This window comes from Castor canadensis, chromosome 10, assembly GCF_047511655.1.
Source record: "Castor canadensis chromosome 10, mCasCan1.hap1v2, whole genome shotgun sequence".
Classification (NCBI taxonomy): Eukaryota; Metazoa; Chordata; class Mammalia; order Rodentia; family Castoridae; genus Castor; species Castor canadensis.
In genome coordinates, this window is record NC_133395.1 from 55,364,219 (window position 1) to 55,383,839 (window position 19,621).

At 40.1% G+C, this 19,621-nt stretch overlaps 1 protein-coding gene across 2 annotated transcripts in view; it reads right to left on the minus strand.

The window, feature by feature from the left end:
- Positions 1-2,184: 2,184 nt before the first annotated feature.
- Vwa8 (von Willebrand factor A domain containing 8) overlaps positions 2,185-19,621 on the minus strand; it is a 358,183-nt gene continuing 340,746 nt past the window's right edge. For both annotated transcript variants that reach the window (XM_074043312.1, XM_074043313.1), the window contains exons 42-45: positions 17,646-17,804; positions 6,819-6,917; positions 5,792-6,030; positions 2,185-3,641 (exon numbers count right to left, since the gene is read on the minus strand). In XM_074043312.1, coding sequence (XP_073899413.1) covers positions 3,533-3,641; positions 5,792-6,030; positions 6,819-6,917; positions 17,646-17,804 — 606 coding nt within the window. In that variant the 3' untranslated portion in view covers positions 2,185-3,532. The remainder of the gene's footprint in view (positions 3,642-5,791; positions 6,031-6,818; positions 6,918-17,645; positions 17,805-19,621) is intronic.

The following is a 19,621-nucleotide window of genomic DNA, read 5'->3' on the forward strand; positions in this document are numbered from 1 at the left end:
GTCTGAATGAGACGCAGGAACAGGACTTCAGTGTCGAGGATCAAGCTCTCCAACCCCGTTAACTCACAGTTAATTCAACTGAGACTCAGAAGTGACTTGTTCAAGTCTGTACAGGAAGTTAATAGCCAAGCAGGGTCTAGAACTTTCTTCAGACTAATTCTACCTAGAGTTTGTCAGTTCTCCCCACTACAAGATGAAAAAACTGGGATTTCTTTCCATAATTAGTAGTACTTTTGCCACAACAAACCTTAGAAAAAAAGAATGAGGCAAAAGGTAAGGACTTTATGATCCAACTCTAACCAGAAATTGCACTTTTCATCTAAGTTTTTTAAAAGCCATATATAATAGTGGTTGGAAAAAAATTTAAAAAGGATGTTTCATTTCTTAATAAGATGAAAAGCTATGTAAAAATGATGATTGAATATGAGTGGACATCTGACTCTTCTACAGATGCAATTCCAGAAAGAAGTTGTCCAACCAAGAGTGGCTGGCTTAGAATTTGTGGAATGTTTTATAATTACGATTGCTAGAAACAAATCAAAATTTAACAAATAGGCAACTATTTCTTGTTTCCTTGCCCCTGTATCTCTTTGCTGTATTCACTGAGGAATTTCATTTTGGCTGATCTGAAGGAGCCAGGTGCAGGGAGGGTGAAGCGTCCAGGGCTGGCCTTTCAGGAACTCTGAACACACTGCTCAGAAAAAACACTTCTAATGGCTTTCAAAGCCCTACAGTTTGTTTAGAGAAAATCTTGCTGGCATTGATTGATTTCTCCTCCTCTGGTGGTGCACAAGAGAGGGAGTAATGAAAGAATTAAATGATTCATTCTAAACATCTGATGGGGTCCCTTCAAGTCCTCCTCCTCTGATCCACTTCTAGTGGCTGTGCTCGAGTCGCCCCATCTGGGATGAGGTCATTTTGTTGGGGCACACAAAGGATTCCAGGGGAACACACATCATATACTGTGGCTATTCACAGCCTTCATTCCTCCTGCCTGCTCAGGGGTAACAATGAACCTTCTCAGTGTCACGTGTGCTCACGAGGGAGACAGGGGTTAGACGTCTTTCAGTGGACCCCTAGGAACACAAGGCAGTTATTATAATGTCCTGGTTCTCAGAAGGGCCTGGGAACAGCCTCTAATTAAGTAATTTAATAATAAATTCACACACTTCTTAGGTACTACAAGAAGTAAAACTAAACCTTCTCCCTCTCCCCCTCTTCTCTGTCATCATCCATCCCTTTTACAAGAAAGAAAAGCCAGGAGTGAGCACATATACACATTTCAAATAACAATTGCAAAGGATGTCTGGTTAGTCGGGAAGGGGAAATTAAATTACTTGAGAACATTCTTTCCATGTTCCAAAAAAATAAAAAGAAAAAAAGGCTTCAGCTTACTCAGGTGGATTTGCTAAAAGCCTGGTGCTTTAATAAGTTTTGGATTTGACCTCCAAAGGCTTTCAGTGGTAGCAATTCATTAGCAAAGGGACCCCTTGGGGTTAAGCTGCCACTCGGATGGGCATTTCTTCAGTTCACTGCTATGCCCAGGAAGGAAGGGGCTGTTAAAAGTGTCTCTCCAGTGTGTCCTGGTCCCCACACCTCTGAGGACCTGAATGTGTGCAGATACAGCTTCTGAGGACAAGGGAAAGAAAGAGGGCTCTATGATATCTGGACAGGTTACAGGAAGAGACAAGAATAAGGCAGGAGGGGTATGACATGTAGGTCTGTAGGCAGCAGCTCGAGGTGCCTGGCGAGAGGCTCCCATAGCCACCAGCCTGTCCCTGCTAGCCTGTGAGGAAGACTGATCTTCTAGAGCTTCTCTGAGGCTTTGTGTTTTTTTTTTTTTTTTTTTTAGTAAAATGAAGATGTTAATAGTACAATGGTTAGTCAAAAGTCTAGGGTTGGAATCTTGAGAAAGTGACAAGTCTCTGAGCCTGACTTTCCTTATCGTGAAATGAGGGGACAATGCTCATCTTGCATACACTGTCATGAGGGCTAAATGTGACAATTATGGAATCATTTGGCCTATTCCTGGCACACAGTAAATAATCTGTAAATGCGAGCTGTTGTTATTATGAACAACGTAGGTACGTTTTAAAAAGGTACTTAATGGATTGTAATTGTTTGCATCATTGGATTATTAATACACAGAGCAAGCATGTAGTTAGAAAAATAAGACAAACCATGTAAACTATCGTCTGATTGCTTTATTTCCTTGACAATTGATGAGAGGGATACCAGGTGGAAGAACAAATGGGTTTTTTCTTTTGTCTTGTAATTAACCTGTACAATGTCAGTGTGTATGGGTGAATGAGTTCACATTATTTGCAAGACTAGTTTTTCCAATTTGTGTGCACATGCCACACACACACACACACACACACACACACACACACACACACACACACACACAATGGTACAATGGTGCCCCAGCATTTTTGACTTCACTGTCAACAGTAAAGAGGAGGTTCTTATTATATGATTGGCAAGAGACTAACTTCTGCTGAAGTATTTGATGTTAAAAATGTGACACTGAGCTGATTGATAAAGATGAGCCCATGAGTAGGTGGGAATAAGGTACTCTACGAAAGAAAAAAGAATGACCTTAAAAAAAAATTTTTTTGTTTTTAACAGCTAGAGAAATCTCCAATCACCACTTAGTTAAAATACACTGTCTATCACTTTGTGTTAAGTAATTTTTATATGAATATTCTCAAGAACTAATTTCTGTCATAAACATTTGATATTTTGAGCACTGTATTTTGGACATTGAAGTGGAGTACCCTGAAATTTTGAGAAGTGCTAGGAGACAAGAACAGGAAACTTGAGGCAAGATATCTTCATCCTTCCACTTGAGCAGCAGGAAGAACAGGACATTTGCTCTTTATTATTTGACAAGCCTTTTAAAAGTCACATGGGAAAGCAACCACTCTAAGGATCTTTTGATTCCTTTCAGTTTTGGCCAAGAGAATGGAATTATTGAGAAAATCCAACTTTTTATAAAGTACTTCTATTGGAAGGACTTTTCAGTGGGTTAAATGCTATAAAATCATTGTTGGGAAATACAGAGAGGGGAGAACATAAAAATAATTATAGACAGGAGCATGTTGGGTGAGGTGTGCAGAGACTTGCTTCTCAGTGTCAGGATGTGACCTCAATGGCTTGTTCAGCTCACTGGGGTTGCTTTTCTTATCTTAGGTGACAGATGATGTACTAAGGCAAAAGCAAGGTTTTCTCCATCCCTCAGGTTTTGGAAATAGACCAAGTCCGGTAGTTCTTACACTACCTTCCTTTAACCCTGACCTTTTATAAAATGCAGGTCGACTTGCTTCCTCTGAGGACTTCTAGGTCACCAGTGGTTGTAGATTTCCACTGACAAGTCTCCACCTGGCTGCTTTTCTGAATTCTGATTGTTAAGACCAGGAAGGTGAGTGTTACCCGGCCACTGATAACACTTTTCTTCCAAATACTCTTTAATCCCATTTCAAATCCTTGTTTCAAATCCTGGGTGTATGAGGGTGGAGAAGGACACTTCTTAAACACTTGATAACATGGTGGAGGTGAAGATCTGTTGTAAAATCTGAGGGATGTCCTTGGTGTCCATGGCAATGAAAGACCGGCCAGCTGGTAAAGTTCTCTGAAGCCTGCCAAGAGAGAAAGGGACAAAAATTACCATTGCAAATCAAGGCGCCCCTCCACCTCCTGCCCTGACAACCACAGCATCCAAACGGGTTGTGAGGAAAGGAAGTTGTTACTTTCCAATACCGTGCCTGCTGCCTGCAATTGAATTGGCTGCCACTAAGCAATGAAAGGCCTGGAAGAGCAACTGGGAGAGACACAGTGAAAGCAGTGAACCAAAAGAAAGGTCTTTCATTGAAGAAAATCAGTGAATTTGAAAAGAAAAACATGTCTTCCTTTCATGACTGCTGTTTCCTGCTATTTTAGATTCCCTTGGTAGAACTGTGCCCTAGGGACCCATCTGACATTAGCTCACCTGGGTCTAGCAAAATGTGTTGGCTTCACACTGTACTCCTAAATGTTCTTCCTTCCATAGAAAACAGGCTTCGAAAACTGTTGCCCAGCCAAATTCGGAGGGATGTCCTCTCTCTACTTTTCTCTGTCTTTCTGACTCCTGTCTCTGTCCCTGCCCCACTCCATATCATATAACATGAAAAGCAATCTGGATTATCCAACTGTTGCTTTGATGATATTGAGATTATATAGGCTTGTGGTAATTTTTTAAAAATCTATTTACCATTTGGAACAAAAGGCCATTTTTGAATACAACTGCAAAACAGTTGTATTCAAAGGAATGCTTTCTTTCATTGTGTCAACAAAGTCTGGTTTTGGAATGACATTTAATAAAAGTAAACCATCCTGTGTAGTATCATACATTTGGCATGACTGGTAGACCAGCTAATTCTGCAACATATCTTTTGCCAGTGGATGTTGGACCATTTCCCTAGGAAACCACAAGGGTATTATTGTGCTTTCTTAATTATTTCAACAGGACCTGTTCACTAAAAAGACAAAATAGCCATTTTAGCTCAATCAGTATTTGTTGAGCTTGCTGTCTGCCTAATACTGGGCTGGGGATGAGGAAACCATGGGCAGAAAAGGCATGGCTTGCATTTAAGGACAAGGAGGTTCTAGCCATGGAATGTGTTAACACATAAAAGGGAGAAAAATGCAAAGTCAGTGAATGCATTACGTGAAACTACATTTGTTCTCAACCTTACTCTATAAGCTTGCACCAAAGTAAAAGAACAGAAAAAAAGACACCAGCATTTGAGATGCTAAAACCTTTCCTGCTTTATACAAGGCTCTGTACCACAGAGTATGGCAGGTAAAAGATGTGGAATAGCAAAGACAGGTTCTTGGGGTGTTAGGGATTTTTTTTTTTTTTTTGAGGAGATATGCTTTTAGGTTTTTTTCTGCTTTTCACAAGTATTTTAAGCAGAGAAAAACCATGAGCCCTTTCTGTTTATAATTCAAAAAGATAAATGTTAGGGTGTTTAAGTTCTGAAAGCATTTCCAGACCTCCCCTTTCAGATTATTCCCAAGGGTATTTACTTTCTGACCATAAATTTCACTAGTGAACATTCAGCATATTTACTGTAGTGTTTATATATAGATATATAGTCTTACCTTGTCTCCAAGTGTTTCACCTATCTGTCTCCCTGGTAAGAAGGGATATATATACATATATGTACATCTCACATGCATATATGTGAGTCTATATACAGGCATATATATGCATACTTATATGTGTTTTTAATATAAATTATTGAAGAGGTAAGCCAATGGGTATATACACACATATGTATATGTATGATTATATATGCATATATATCTACATATAATATAGATAGACATATATATATAAATTCATACAACTTTCTCTTATGCTAGGAAAATAGTAGATGTTCACTATCTTAAATACGGTTTTAACTCAAACTGATTAGGCTGAGCTTGGGGCCTTGATGTAATTTTAGTGGCAAATATAGACAATATTGTCTAACTTATTAGTGGACAAATCTATGTGCCAAGTGGTTATTTTATTATTGTTTTAAATATAAGCTGAAAAGCAATTACTTTCAAATTATGATTGTTCATCCAAACATAAGCTAGAGAAGCATATTCCCTTAACTAGAGTGTAAGCTCTTTGAGGGTAGTTAGTACCTCTAGATTCTGCTCCGCTGCTCACCCTTCATGATGCAAGCCCATGAAATAGCATGTATCAGTATTCATTATCTCTCCATCTGCCTTTTGCTATATCTGCGACTACACTTACCTATTTGCTTGATCGCCTAAAGATCCAATAAAAATAGCAAAAGCATTTACTTGAGGATCACTTGTTAGGATTTGGGCAAACTTAGAAGGATGTATTCCATATCGTGACAGATTTGCATCACTCAAGACTATGACAAAGTACTCATCAGCTTCTTCTTTGACAATTTCCTTAATGGCGTGTTCCGTCCCCTCTAGTGTATGGTCTCCGCTCATGCAGAACTGAGCATGGGCATGTATTGTCTGGAGGTAAAAGACAGTGCACAAAAGCCATGGATGAGAAACTTCTTTTTAAGAAACATGATTTTTCTATTGACAGTGAGAATGCATAAGTACCAGCTATTACAAATGAATAATAAGTCTGTGAGTGAGTTCTCTCTGATTTGCACATTAAAGTGGCAACTGTATATAGCGATATTTATACTTAGTAGACTTTTGTTAGAAACAGAAAATGTTCTAAAACTATAACAACTGACAGTTAAAATTCAATATTTCATTTAAAGTGAGAAAATGTAAGAAAATAGAAAACTTGATACCACCTTGAGGATGGATGTGATACAGAAGAGAACAAAAAATGGGTTGAATGTTCAATAAAATTATTCTGAAATGCTAAACACTGTACTTAGTAACAATAGAGGAAATTTACTTTGAAATAATGATGCATGTGTTTCTACTACAGATTTAAGTACGTCAAATTGAATTTATCATCAGAAAACACTAAAACACACATAAAATTGAAATTCAAGCATATTTAAAAGGGATCATTCTTTTCTTTCCATTGAATATGTCAACTCTATGAAGAGATCCAGGTTATAGAATCCCAGTGCAATATCAAGTGCTGCAAAAACCTGTGGGAAAAATGTTTAAACTTGGAGGGTGGGAAAATGAGTTTAGGCACATTTTCTCTGTTTAGTGGTTGAATATTTGTGAAATAGAAAGTCTTTTTCTTTCTTATATCATTGTTTCTTCAATGACTCTTTTTCATTTTTAATAGTAGTTTTCACAATGTAGAGGTAACTGAATGTATTTACCTTCAGAATTTCAAGTCTTTGCTTATTGTTCTTGGGAACGTTGTTAATTGGAACTATGCTGATGTTGTAGCCATCTCCAGAGTGTCCGGTGATGTCATACTATGTGCAAGAAAGTCAGAAAGTTAGAGACCTCTGTCCACTATAGAACCATAACTGGGCCTATATATCTCCAACTATTTCAACTGTTACTGCCTATATTTGCTCAACATTTGGGCATAGGAAATACAGAGGAAGAGACAGATTGTTTATCAACAAAGGCAAACAAATTCTAGATTCATTCATTTCTGATCCATCTTCTGTAATCTCTGCTCTCTAGCAGGAGGTAGAAAATATGATGAGGGCTTGAGGGGTTCCTCCAAATTTTGTTCATAACCTTCAGGGGAGACTTTCTGAAACACACACACACACAGACACACACACACACAGATAGACAGACTCATGCTCATACATGGTGATGGGCAGAATTCTAAGATGGCCTTAAGATCCTAACCCCCAGTGCACATGTCTTTTTGTGTTCTTCTCCCCTTAAGTGTAGGCAGGACCTGCAAATGCAATGGGACATCATTTGTTATGTTAAGTTGTATGGCAAAAGGGATTTTGCAGTTGTAATTAAGTTTACTTGACTTTGTGTTAACTGAAAGGGAGATTATCTGGGTGACCTAACCTAACACATGAGACCTTTAAAAGCAAATTTTTCTGGCTGGTGGTAAAAGGGAAAGACAAATTTGAAGCATGAAGGAATCGGACATGAAGGAGTTATCTACGGCTGAGATGGAGGGGACTGTGGACAAGACACTGAGAGTAACTCTGGCTGAGACCAGCGTGGAAACAGGGACCTCTGTCTACAACCACAAGTAACTCAATTCTGCCAAGCTGAGCTTTCAAGCAGATCCTTCCTCAGAGCCTTCAGGTAAGAATCCAGTGCCGCTGATACCCTGATTTCAGCCTTTAATGACCCTCAACAGAGAGCCCAGCTGAGCTTGCATGGACTTCTGAACTAGAAGCTATAAATTAATGAATGGGTATTGTTGCAAGCTGTTGTGTTTGTAGTAATTTGTTATGTAACAACAGAAAACTAATAGTTTCCTTCTTGTCACAAAAGTGGAATATACTCATTGTAGAAACTGCAGAAAAATAGAAAAAAGAAAGTAAAAATTACCCATGATCCTATTAACCATAACCTCTGATGATGTGCTGTTATAGAAGCTCCTAGGCTTTTACTTCCTTAGAAATACATAAGAGGTGTATATTCATACACAAACATAAGTGCATCAGTATAACTCTGCTAAAATGGATAATATTGACTGTATAAATGTATAATCTGCTTTTCCACTTAATAGTGTGTGACATTTTTCAATTTGAGAAATACTTTTTAATTCCCTATCTTGCTGTGTACATGAGAAAGTCCTGAGCTAGGAGTCAGGTGCAGCTCTTTTATAGAATCTGAAAAGAAGTTTGGGGTAAACTGTATTTGGGGCAAGGTGGTTCCTTCCTACTGTGGAGTTTGTCCCCCAAATTCCCTCTGCTCTCCTTACTCTTTCAAAGAATTTTCATGATGCTGAAACAAAGGTTAGACTAGACCTTGGGCACAACAGGGATATCTGTAAAGGAAATCATGAGTGTGGGTCTGGAGCAAAAGATGTTTGAGAGGATTTGGGTCTTTAGGGAAAAGATATGTAAGAATCACTGATATCCACAAACCCACCAATAATTAATAGCTGTCCTGCTCTACAAAACACTGAAGAGCTACTGTACAAAACACTACTCTAGGTTTTATGGGGGGACACAGTCATTTCTTTGCATGTCTGCTCCTTGGAAAATGGTGAGTTCTTTCAAGGCAAGGCCAGATATGATTCGTCTTTGCATTTTTAGTATCTATGACAGTACCTAGCATGTTTATTGCACAAATGCTTCAAGAGAGTTTGCAATCAAGTTGGAGCAATAAGCAGCTTTCCTTCTGCATGTGGGCCATTCTTTCACAAATAACAGAAGCTGGAATGCATTTCCTCCTTTACCCATCACGTGGCAAGTGGTGGTTAGCCTAAGCTAGCTGAATAAAAGCAATCCATAGCTTAACTGAAACCCGTACATTTAAAATAAAGAGAAGCAGAAAAACTTCCTGTTGAAATAATTATTACATAAAAGTGGGAAGTCAGAAGGGGGGGTTATCTAGGGAAGATAAGCTCCAGTTTAGATGCACTGAAATTGTGCACCAGAGGAGAAATGTGGCTGCAAGTGAGCACCTAGCAGTCACCCCAAGAAGTGGGACATAACTGGAGGATATAGAAGTCATAAATCTTTAGAAGCTATAAAACTGGTTGTAAATTGTTAAATAAAGCATTTTCTCAACTCAGGCTTTGATAAATATACACTGTAATGACCTGGAAAGTAGGAGTCAAATTACAAATATTTGGATTTTCTGAAGCTTGATGCTGGAACATGGTAGTATGTGCAGTTCTTGCCTCTGGCCAACCCTCAGATCTTGGGGTGCTTATACCACCGGTGTCTTCTCTAGAAGACAGACCTAGGAAAGCAGCCCAGGAAGGACCTGGAAGTAGGCATGGGGTCATTTGATCGGGACAGTTGGAGGTCCTGGTACCAAGAGCATGGTCTGGAAACAGACCGTAAATGAGCTTGTTCCCTTGACCAGAAGGGCACATCACCTGAGAGAGGCATGGTCAGAAGATGGCCAGAATGGGCAGAAAGCTTGGGGCTTATCCTATGCCTGGTTTTAAGTTTTGTTTTTGTTGTTCAGTATAAAGGGTGATACATAAAAAAATGTAACATTCTATGCATGAAAAAATACTTCTTTAGTTTGCTATCACTATAGTGAAAAGGTAACAAATGAAAGTTGAAAGCTAAAAGCTGTTCACTCTTGAAAATTGTTCAGTGTAGGAAATGTCTGGCTTCACCTTCTACCTGGTGAGGTTCATCCACATGTCTAGTGCTAGGCATGGTATAGAAAAAGCCTATGGGAGTCTTCCATAGCAAAAGGCTTTAGCCTGACAAATCGGATTTCACGATGTCCATATAAGAACAGTTAATAGCCAAGAAGAGTTCTCCTGAGAAGGTGCCAGGCAGGTTGCTTTCATAATGGGACTGGTTAAATAGGGTCTTACACATAAGGGACAAGATTTGTTCTCTAGCCAGATGTAGTGGTGTATATCTGTAATCACAATACTTGGGAGGCAGGGGCAGGAGGATTCAGAACTTGAGACCAGCCTGGGCTACATAATGAGTCCCTGTCTCAAAAACCAAGGGCTAGGGATGTAGCTCAGTGATACAGTGCTCATGCCCAGGGTCCTGGGTTTGATCCCCAACACTGCAAAAACAAACAAGGCCAGTTCCCTGAAACAGAAGTAGGACTATGAATGGATTTGGCTTTTTCCTCCCTTTTAACTCAGGGCTAGAGTGTCTTCTGATCAGATGACAATGGATGACCACAAATCTGCGATCTGCTCACAGGGTCAACATAACTAGTCCTTGCAAGGAAAAAAGTTGCTAGTTAATTATTAAATAGCAATCCAATAAGCTGTCGGATATTCTTAATCAAAACAAGATACTGGCTGATTAAAATCTGATAGCAACTATGTCTATCATTTGATTGGATTGTCTGATACATCTATTTACCATTTAATTATTTGCTCAGGGGGGAAACAAATACTTTTCTGGTGATGAGATAAAGTGAGTGATAGATTTCCTTTTCTTTCTTTCCTGCATTCTTCCCCTTTTCCCTGTTTCCTGTTCTTATTTGTGGTAAGGAAAATGCTGTTTGTAGAAAATCAGGCTTTGTGAGTGCCTCATTAGTATTGCAAAGGCTTGAAAAGACACCTGAGGAACAAGTTGAGACTTAAACACATGGGTTGCAGACTGTGGTTACCCATCTTCCATATGGGCTTGGGGATTAGTCTGTGCCCAAGTAAATAAAATGCTTGAAAGGAATCCAAAGTACATCCAAGTGGGAAGCCTTCTCTGGTGTTCCTGTAGATCATGTAAAGCTTCCATTAAAAATACTACTTCTCCATTGTAATCACCTAGAGTTTGCTATCCAAGGACCCCAACATGTTTACAAATAGTAACTTGCTCAAAACTGCCTAGGCTCACAGAAACTGCCCACTAACTTATTCAATTCCATTCTGTAACTCCTGACTGCCATTCACCCAGTCTGTGTCCTGCCACAACCATCATAAAATCAGACAGGGCCTCATGCATGTTTCCATGGAGGATCTTTAGGAGCCAATAAATGAGAACCTTGCTGTCATTATTAACTACCCAACATTTAGATCATAACAATTTGGGGAGGGGTGGTAATGGGGTTTGAACTCAGGGTTTTCCTCTTGCTAGGCAGGCACTCTACCACTTAAGCCACGCCTCCAGCCCTTTGACTCCAGTTATTTTGGAGATAGGGTCTCACTTTTTGCCAGGCCAACTTGGACCATGATCCTCCTATTTTATACTTCCTACCATTGCCGGGATGACAGATGCATGCCACTGCACTCAGTTATTGGTTGAGATGGGGTCTTGATAAACTTTTTTGCCTAGGCTGGCTTCAAACTGAGAGCCTCCCCATCTCAGCCTCCCAAGTAGCTAGGATTACAAACATAAGCCACTGGTGCCTGTCTAGATCATAACAATTTTTATTATCATGATTCCCCCACTTTTCAGAGTATCCCTGATATCTTTGTGGAGTCTTGTGTTTATCACTCAAAGTAAATATTAAACCATAGCATAGCAGCCTCAACTAGAAAGAACCCCTTCTAATACTTGTTTTAGAAACTTGTTTTAATATCCTTTTGCTAGACTCGCTTTTGAAAATCTCATTCCTCTAGAGAAAGATACAATAAATGAAAACAAATACAGAGCTTCAGTAAAGACACAAAGATTTATCATCTAATAAGAAGGCTGATTTATAATAGATAGAATGTAAAGGAAGCTCTGCTTTGAACAAAGAGCTAGTAGCATTTTATGAGTATGGTTTTTATTTAAATTTCTATTAGGAAGAATAATATTTGATGGTTTTAGGAGAGGCTATGCTTTATTATACATCCACATTGTAAGTAGGTATGAGATAATCATTCTGAAGACTGATCACATGTGAAATGCTAACTTCAAAATCTGAATACACCATTGTAAGATGGCATTAGTGACTGTGGACAGCAAGGTTTAGAAGATAAATGAATGATTTAAAAGGTCAAGGAAGAACTGGGGCTGTAGCTCAGTGGTTTCATGTTTGCCTAGCATGCATGAGGCCCTGGGTTTCATCCCCAGTACTGAAAAAAAAAAAAAGTCAAGGGAAATGTCAACAGAAAATTCAGGTGATAGGTAGTTACCAGTCTGTAGTATTACCTGGCTAACCTTTCTTCATATCATAGAAGTCATTATAAGAAGAATAATGTCCTGAAAGGTCAAGGGTGCTAGGCGTGGCTCTGACATTAACAAGCTTTTTGATCTAGAGCAAGTCACTTAATCTCTCCAAGCCTCTTTTCTATCTTGTAAGTCACGCTGGCTTAGATGACCTCTAACATAGCGTGCTTGTAAATCACTTGACATCTCTGGCAAGCAGGGATAGTCTCAGTTTTACTACTTCCTAGGGTCACTGGAGGGATAGGGCAGCACATTTAGTGACTACAGTGTTCATTCAACATTTGCATAGTTCCTCACAATGCACAGTGCTTTCACGCATCCTATCTCATTTCCACTCTCTCCACAACCTTTGGTGTAGATGTTCTCTTCTTTTCACAAATGAAGAAACTGACTTTCTTATGGTTATAGATTAAATGTTGGCAGAGGTAGGAGCAAAATTCATGTGTCTCTATTTCAGAGAGACAACATTTCCCCAGTTACCCTCTGTCTCCACTAGAGCTTTAGGAATTGTTGGCTTGGTCAATATTTCTACGGTAGATGTCAACAGTCAACTTTGAATGCTTGTTTAACTTTCATGGACTGAGAAAAGCTTGTACCCTCTTCTTTGGGCCTATCTCTAGGTAGCAATAGGAATTTATTCAAGCCCTGAGCCTGACAGGATGACGGGTCTCCATTTCTAAACCTATGAAACATTCCTGAGACATTGGGAAAAGAATTACAGACACTAAATTAAGTTACTGGTAGAAGGAACTTTCCCAGCAAGTATTGGTTTGTGAGTCATATCTTTCTATAGCCTTCTGGGAGTTAGCCAGCCTTACTGACCAAGCTATCTTTGAGGCAACTTTGTCTACTATACCTCCTTTGGATGGCAGGGTGCTGACAACAGGAAAAGATAGAAATGCAAATGGTACCTTTGCTGCAATGCACTCTTGTAATCTCAGTAGTTGGGAGGCTGAGGCAGGAGACTCTCGAGTTTGAGGCCAGCCTGGGCTATGTAGTGAGACCTTGTCTTAAAAAAAAAAGTATATTTACTCCTGAATTACAGTTTAAAAAAATACTGATTGGGTAGAAATATGATTGCTGTAAGAAATAAGGAGAAAACAACTAAGAAAGAGCCCTGAAGTAGGATCAGAAATCCTGAATTTTCAGAATCCAGTTGTGTGACCTTGGGCTTAACACTTAAACTTCTTTGAACCTTGGTTTTCTCATCTGTAAAAGACAAGTTGGTAAAAATAACACCAAGGTCATTCCTGCCCCTAAGTTTCTTTGAAAATTCAATGGAATATCCACAAGATAGAATGAAAAGCTGGCTTCTTTTAGTTTTAGAAACATCTATGCCTTGTTTTTTACCTGTAAAGGGAAGAGTGAGTCATCTATATAAAGCAAGATCAATGACACCTTTCCTAAAATGAAAGCTCTCAGAGTCAATCAGAAGTAATACTCAGGTCAGGCACAGTGGCTCACACCTATAATGCCATCTACTAAGGAGGCAGAGATTAGGGAGGATCATGGTTCAAGGCCAGTGAGTGAAGTTAGCAAGACCCCATCTCAACCAACAAGCTGGGCATGGTGGTATGTACCTCTGATCCCAGGTATGAGGGAGGCATGGGTAGGAGGACTGAGATCTGAAGCCGGTTCCAGGAAAAAAATGTAAGAGCCTACCTGAAAACTAACTAAAGCAAAAAAGGGCTGAGGGTATGGCTCAAGTGGTAGAGGACCAGCCTAGCAAGTGAGAGGCCCTGCTAAAAGAGGAAAAAAAATCTAATTTCGGTTCTAGAATATTCATTTTCTAACTCTTTAATTTTTTAAGCAGTGGAATCCCTTTTCTAAGTGAAATACTGTACAAAAGTCTACTTTATGAAACATGTAGAATCAGTATAAGCGGAACTGTTTTGGTTGAATTGGGGATGGATCGGGTGGGGTAAAGGTACTGCCCACTCTCCTGATACCCACAGACCCCTCAATGTTTCCTTGTTGTACTACTACAGAATATGGTTTCCATGCCTTCATAGAAACAATGCATTTGAAGTTTTTTTTTCAAAGTCCAATTTCTGAATGGACTAAATGAACTAAATCTGTTTTCAGATGTCACTCTTTGAGTGCTTACTCTTCAAACTTTGGATGTTATTGAGTACTTTGGAGAAAAATATCAAGGCATTAAGAGCTTATGAAAAGGAGATCTATTTTAAGATTACAGTGAAAACATTCCCAGGGACTTGGAGAAATCACAAGCAACGACTGGAATGGAAGTAAGGGAAAAAGCGGCTTCCTGATGACAGCAACATTGTTCATATAATCACTGCTACACCACCTTTCCCGGCAGTGTTTAAGTGTTATATGAATGTAATTAAAAATTACATTGATTATGAGCTTAGAAGAGTTTATGCTGATGATAAGCAAATCATGTGCTCCTGTCTTAAGTGACCTACTGTGAACGCTGTTCTGGGGATATCTGAATTCAGTTGATGGAACACTTACGAGAAGCTTTAAAAACTCCAAATGGCTTTGAAATGTGTCTTGCCACTAAATTACCTTCCTTTTCAGTAATTCTTGCTTAAGGGTCCCTGTGGTTTGGCATGGGTCAGGCTAATATGGAACAAAAAGTGGGGTGGACTCATGTGAGCCTCCTTAATGTGGACTGTAGCAACCCATAGCTCAGCTGCTGAGCCCCAGCCAAACAAAACACAAGCCAAGACGCCAAGAGAGATGGGGGTGGGGGGAAGAGTTCAGATCACCACACCAGATCCAGGGCTTCTGAAGGTTTCAAAGCAAAAGTAGGCTAGATAGCTTTACACTGGGGGATAACTGCAGGAAGATGACATTAAGAACCATCTACAACTGGGGTGGGGGTCTCAGGTCACAGCACATATGATACCATCCTGGGTTGTAGATTATAAATTTTTCACCAGGAGCTCCCGGTGTGTTATTTTGTATTTTCTGAGTAAATTACATCATTTCACTAGTTATTCCAAACCCTTATACCTCGTTCATAAAATGAGAAACAAACTACTAAGAGACTGAATAAATTGGGATATGATCACATACCATAAAGATACAAAACAAAGTACACAGCACACAGCCACTTGATGTATATGCATCAAATATCTGAGACCAGACCAAAAAAATCCAGTAATAGTGGTTTCCACCAGACAGGGGAGTTGGAAGCTGGGGGGCGGGGGAGAATAGAGACTCAACACTTAGATCCCAATATTTAGTTATAACCAGGAAAAGCTGTCAAGAATCTAAGTAGCTCTATCCCACCTCCTTTCTACCCTCTGCAAAGGAGGTCTGGGGACCCCTAGCAGAGACGAGTGCCTTGTGACCACTCAGATCTCACCCTGTGGCAGGCAGGGACGGTAGGAACATGATAAAAAGTCTCCAAGGTGCCTGATGTGGAGGGAAAGCCTGTTAGGAGCTCTGGAAATGAAAGGTTTTTAAACCTTAGGTTTTTAAACCTTAGGTGGGATGAGGTTATTTATGATGACAACAATGATGGTTAGTCACTGGTCATCCGTGGTCCAATCAGTGAAGAATCATACTCCATTTCACACTAGAAAGGCTCTAAAATATTTTTAGACAAAAATTTAAAAAATATTTTGTCTTGGCCCATAAAACATAAAAAAGTAAAAAATAAAAATCAAGACAAACTTTCATGTGAGGTGAGGAACGGTCAAGGGAAGGGAAAAGTTGAACACCAGAGTTCAAATCATAAGACCTACCAGAGTGGCCGTGGTTAGTCTATGATGGTGGCTCTCAGCTTCCTGGCAACTACAACCAAGAAGGGATCCTGAACAACTCCATGTTTTTACTAACCACAAGGGGGAAAGCATTCCAGTCTTCCAGGGAAACAGAGCTATGCCTCCTGGTGAAAATCCATGTCTTTGTCTTTGAATCCTCACATGTGCAGGGCCTGCAGCCTACAGTATTCACTGTCTAAAGCTATCCTTTCCCTCCCACTTAATTCTCAAAGGGCTTACTCTCACAGAACTTCATTCCCATGACTCTGGGGGCCTAAAGCAAATGAAGTGATGGCTTCCATCAACCTGTTTCTTGAGCACAGCATAACAGAGCCATCACTCAGGGAAGCAATACTGAGGTGCAGGGGGGATGTCAGGCTAAACATCAATCCATCTAAGATAGTCTGTTCCTAAACGACATGCTTGATCCAGAATAAAATCTAGAGTACCTATGGATAGACTGTGTGTCCTTTACACGTCTCCAGTGACCTTTTGGGGATAATTACCCAACATGAGATTGGGCCCGAGGTTATTTGCTCTGGCGCAGGCCAGGGGTCAGGTGCTCTCTGTGGCTGATCAAGAGCAGATCAGTAGAATCATTCCTGTAGTAGCAGTATGGGGCTGCCCTCCCCATGTTCAGACCTCTGAAAGGCAGGGTATGCAGCAAACAGCAACATAAAAATGGAAATAGTTTAAACAGGAGACTCTTTTCTTTCTGGGGCGGGGGAATCTTCGTTGTCAGCTGGGGAGACCTCTATTACTGTACAATCCTTGGAAAGTGATACTGTGAACAGTGTGCTCTGAGACTGGGCTCAGACCCTGGAAGAATGCCTGGGTGGTGATGGGGTAACAGTGAGTGGGAATGGGACGTTAGGATGGGGACCAGAGGCTCTGAGATATCTGGGAACAGACCTTTGTGCTTCTAAGTAATATTATAGTTAACACCACACAACTTGTAAAAAGCAGTGCTTTTTTCTGCAGTAATCAGTAGTAATTATTCCTTTACGTTAATTTTATTATTAGATCAGATGAAACAAATTTTAACAGTACTTAAAAGCAGCTTTCGCTGAAAAACACTGCACATAAATTAACTGAAAGCAGGATAAAAACTTGGCATCCTGGCCTCTATTTTGTATTTGTGTCTTTTGCTCTGAGTCATTCTCTCCTTTAATCACTTTGCAGCCATCTTGGAATCCAGGAAGGACAGGACAGAAGACAAAGACCCTCTACCAGGCAGCAATGACTCTTATTGTAATAAGACTCCATCTGACCAATCCTGAGACAATGAGCTGGTAGACCACCTCTGACCACTGAATGAACACACCTGTGCATACCTCTCCCTCGTCCCCAAATCTTCCTTCTATTTAAACCTAAAGCAAATGATGGGACAAAATGCTATCTCTCCTTTTGCTGCAGCTGCCTGTACCACATAATAAACTCCCTTTCTCTGCCCTTCATCATTACTCTTCTTTTATAGGCATGTTGGGGCAAGTGGTTGGACCCGACCTATAAAACCCTGGAGATTGAGCCTGGGGTCTAAAACATCCTGTAACAGAATGGTTCACTTTCTCTGAACTGATTAATGAGCTGATAAGAGGATAAAGATTTATGACTGCTTTGGATAGAGTCTGCATCCACCTATACATCATCATGACCTCACCCAGGGCTCACTCCTGGGTAGATGCTGTCAATGTTGCCTCTCATCATCCTCAATTCATGCCATTACCTTGAACTTATCCTCATAGTTCTCAAAGGCTTCCATGACCATACACACGGCCTCCATTGAGCGCTCAAGCCGGCCATCCACTCCGTTGAAGCGATACATGCTGCCAGACACATCCACTACCAGGCGCAGGCGCTTGGGTTTCTGTTGTGGGCTGCCCAGCTGAGGGACAGAACAATAGGAAAAGCTTGTGAACCAGAAATACATCAGTGGCTGCTGTTCTGAGGCTTTCACACAAGCAGGCCCAGAGTGCCAGCTCTGAGGTGGGCAGGTCAACCATAGGTTCGGGCTTGTACATGCCTGTCCTGGCAGGTGGGAAGGTGTCTACAGATCAAATTGCATTTCAGTGAATGGAATTTCAGACTTGTGCTGGGAGTCAGGACCATATGGAAAAGATTTTCCTTTGGAATACAGTCCTTTCAAGGCCCAATCCAGTCTAGTAAAGTTGCCTTCTGGAGGCTGATGACTTAAAAATAACATGTTTTAAAAATAATATAAACCCCAACCTGTCATTTTTAAGCCGTGCCTTAGAGTCAGTAATTCTGGCAAGAATTTGTGTTATTTTGGAGGGAAGCCTACATCAATTTCACTTGTACTTGTTATCCAGTCTCTTGAAAATCATTTTCCATACAATCTCAAGAAATGTCGAATTTCTAAAACAAGGTTATGTGAGAGGGGCTGGCAAAGAACTTAAGGAAAACATTTTAAAAATGTCTTTTGTCTTCAGTAAGCTTTCAGTGTTCTTTTCCCTCCAGTTACTGAACTACTGCTTCTGTTTTCTTTCCTTGACCATAAAAGTGGCACCAAACGTCTATCTAGCAACAGCTATCAATTAAAATGTGAAACTTAAGAGATCAATTTGATTTGGGACTCATATATGCCAATGTGAAGAATTTTTTAAAAAATTGGTCAGTTTTACTGACAAAAAAAAAAGGAAAAAAACCATTCCATATTAGTCTGTTATTATATACTTGCTAACATGCATGAAAACTAATGAGCAGAGCCAGTAATTTCAAAAAGGAAAAATACTGTGGGTATTAGAGGATAATGGTTTGAAGCAAATTCAATATATTCCTTAAAAATGTGTTGAGTCTACCCAAATTCACAGCAGTGTCACACATGCTTCCATGACTACTCAGAATTTCAGTTGTCCAAACACATTTGTTGACCACAATGAGTCAGTAAAGAAGTTGTTGACTCATAGCAGTGACACAAAAATAAGAACTCTCCAAATTACCACCAGATCCTCTCTGAGTAAATATTTAAATAGAGTAACTCTCCCTGCCACTGCCAGTCACTGCACCCCCATCCCTCAGCCACTACTCAGCAATTCTGGTTACTCAGCACAACAGCAAATCACAAAGCTGCCCAAGAGACTATTTCACCCTGTTGTCATTGCGTGGCAAGTATTTGAGAATTATTTCAAGAGGTGCTTAAACTGCTTTTGCTGAAAATCACTGACTCCTTAGTTGGGCTCATGAATTAACTAAAAGCAGGAGAAAAACATGGCATTTTGTATGTGTCTTTGCTCTAAGCCATTCTCTTTGCAGTCACCTTGAATTCCAGGAAAGACAGATGCTAACATATTCATGACAAGGGACTGAAACTACCTGTAACAGCAGAGCCTCCTCAGGATGGACCACCCTCCAGATAACAACTCCCAGAACAAGGACTGAGATAATAATCACACTGTGACTGGGACTGTTTAACTATGCATCCCTTTTGTTCCCTACCCCCAGTTCTTTTGTCTACTGAATGTATATCTCATGGACCTTGGAAGATGGCTGAGGATGAGCTGAGTGCTTACTCTCCCTCTTTCCATGGCACGTCCCAAGATGTGTAATAAATCCCCTTTCTCTACCTTCACCATGACTCTTTATTTGGTGGTTAGGGGCAAGTGGCTGGAATCCCAGGAGTTTGGGCCATGGGTCTAAAACTCCAGTTTGAGCTTTATGACTGTTTAAAACTTTATTTATTAA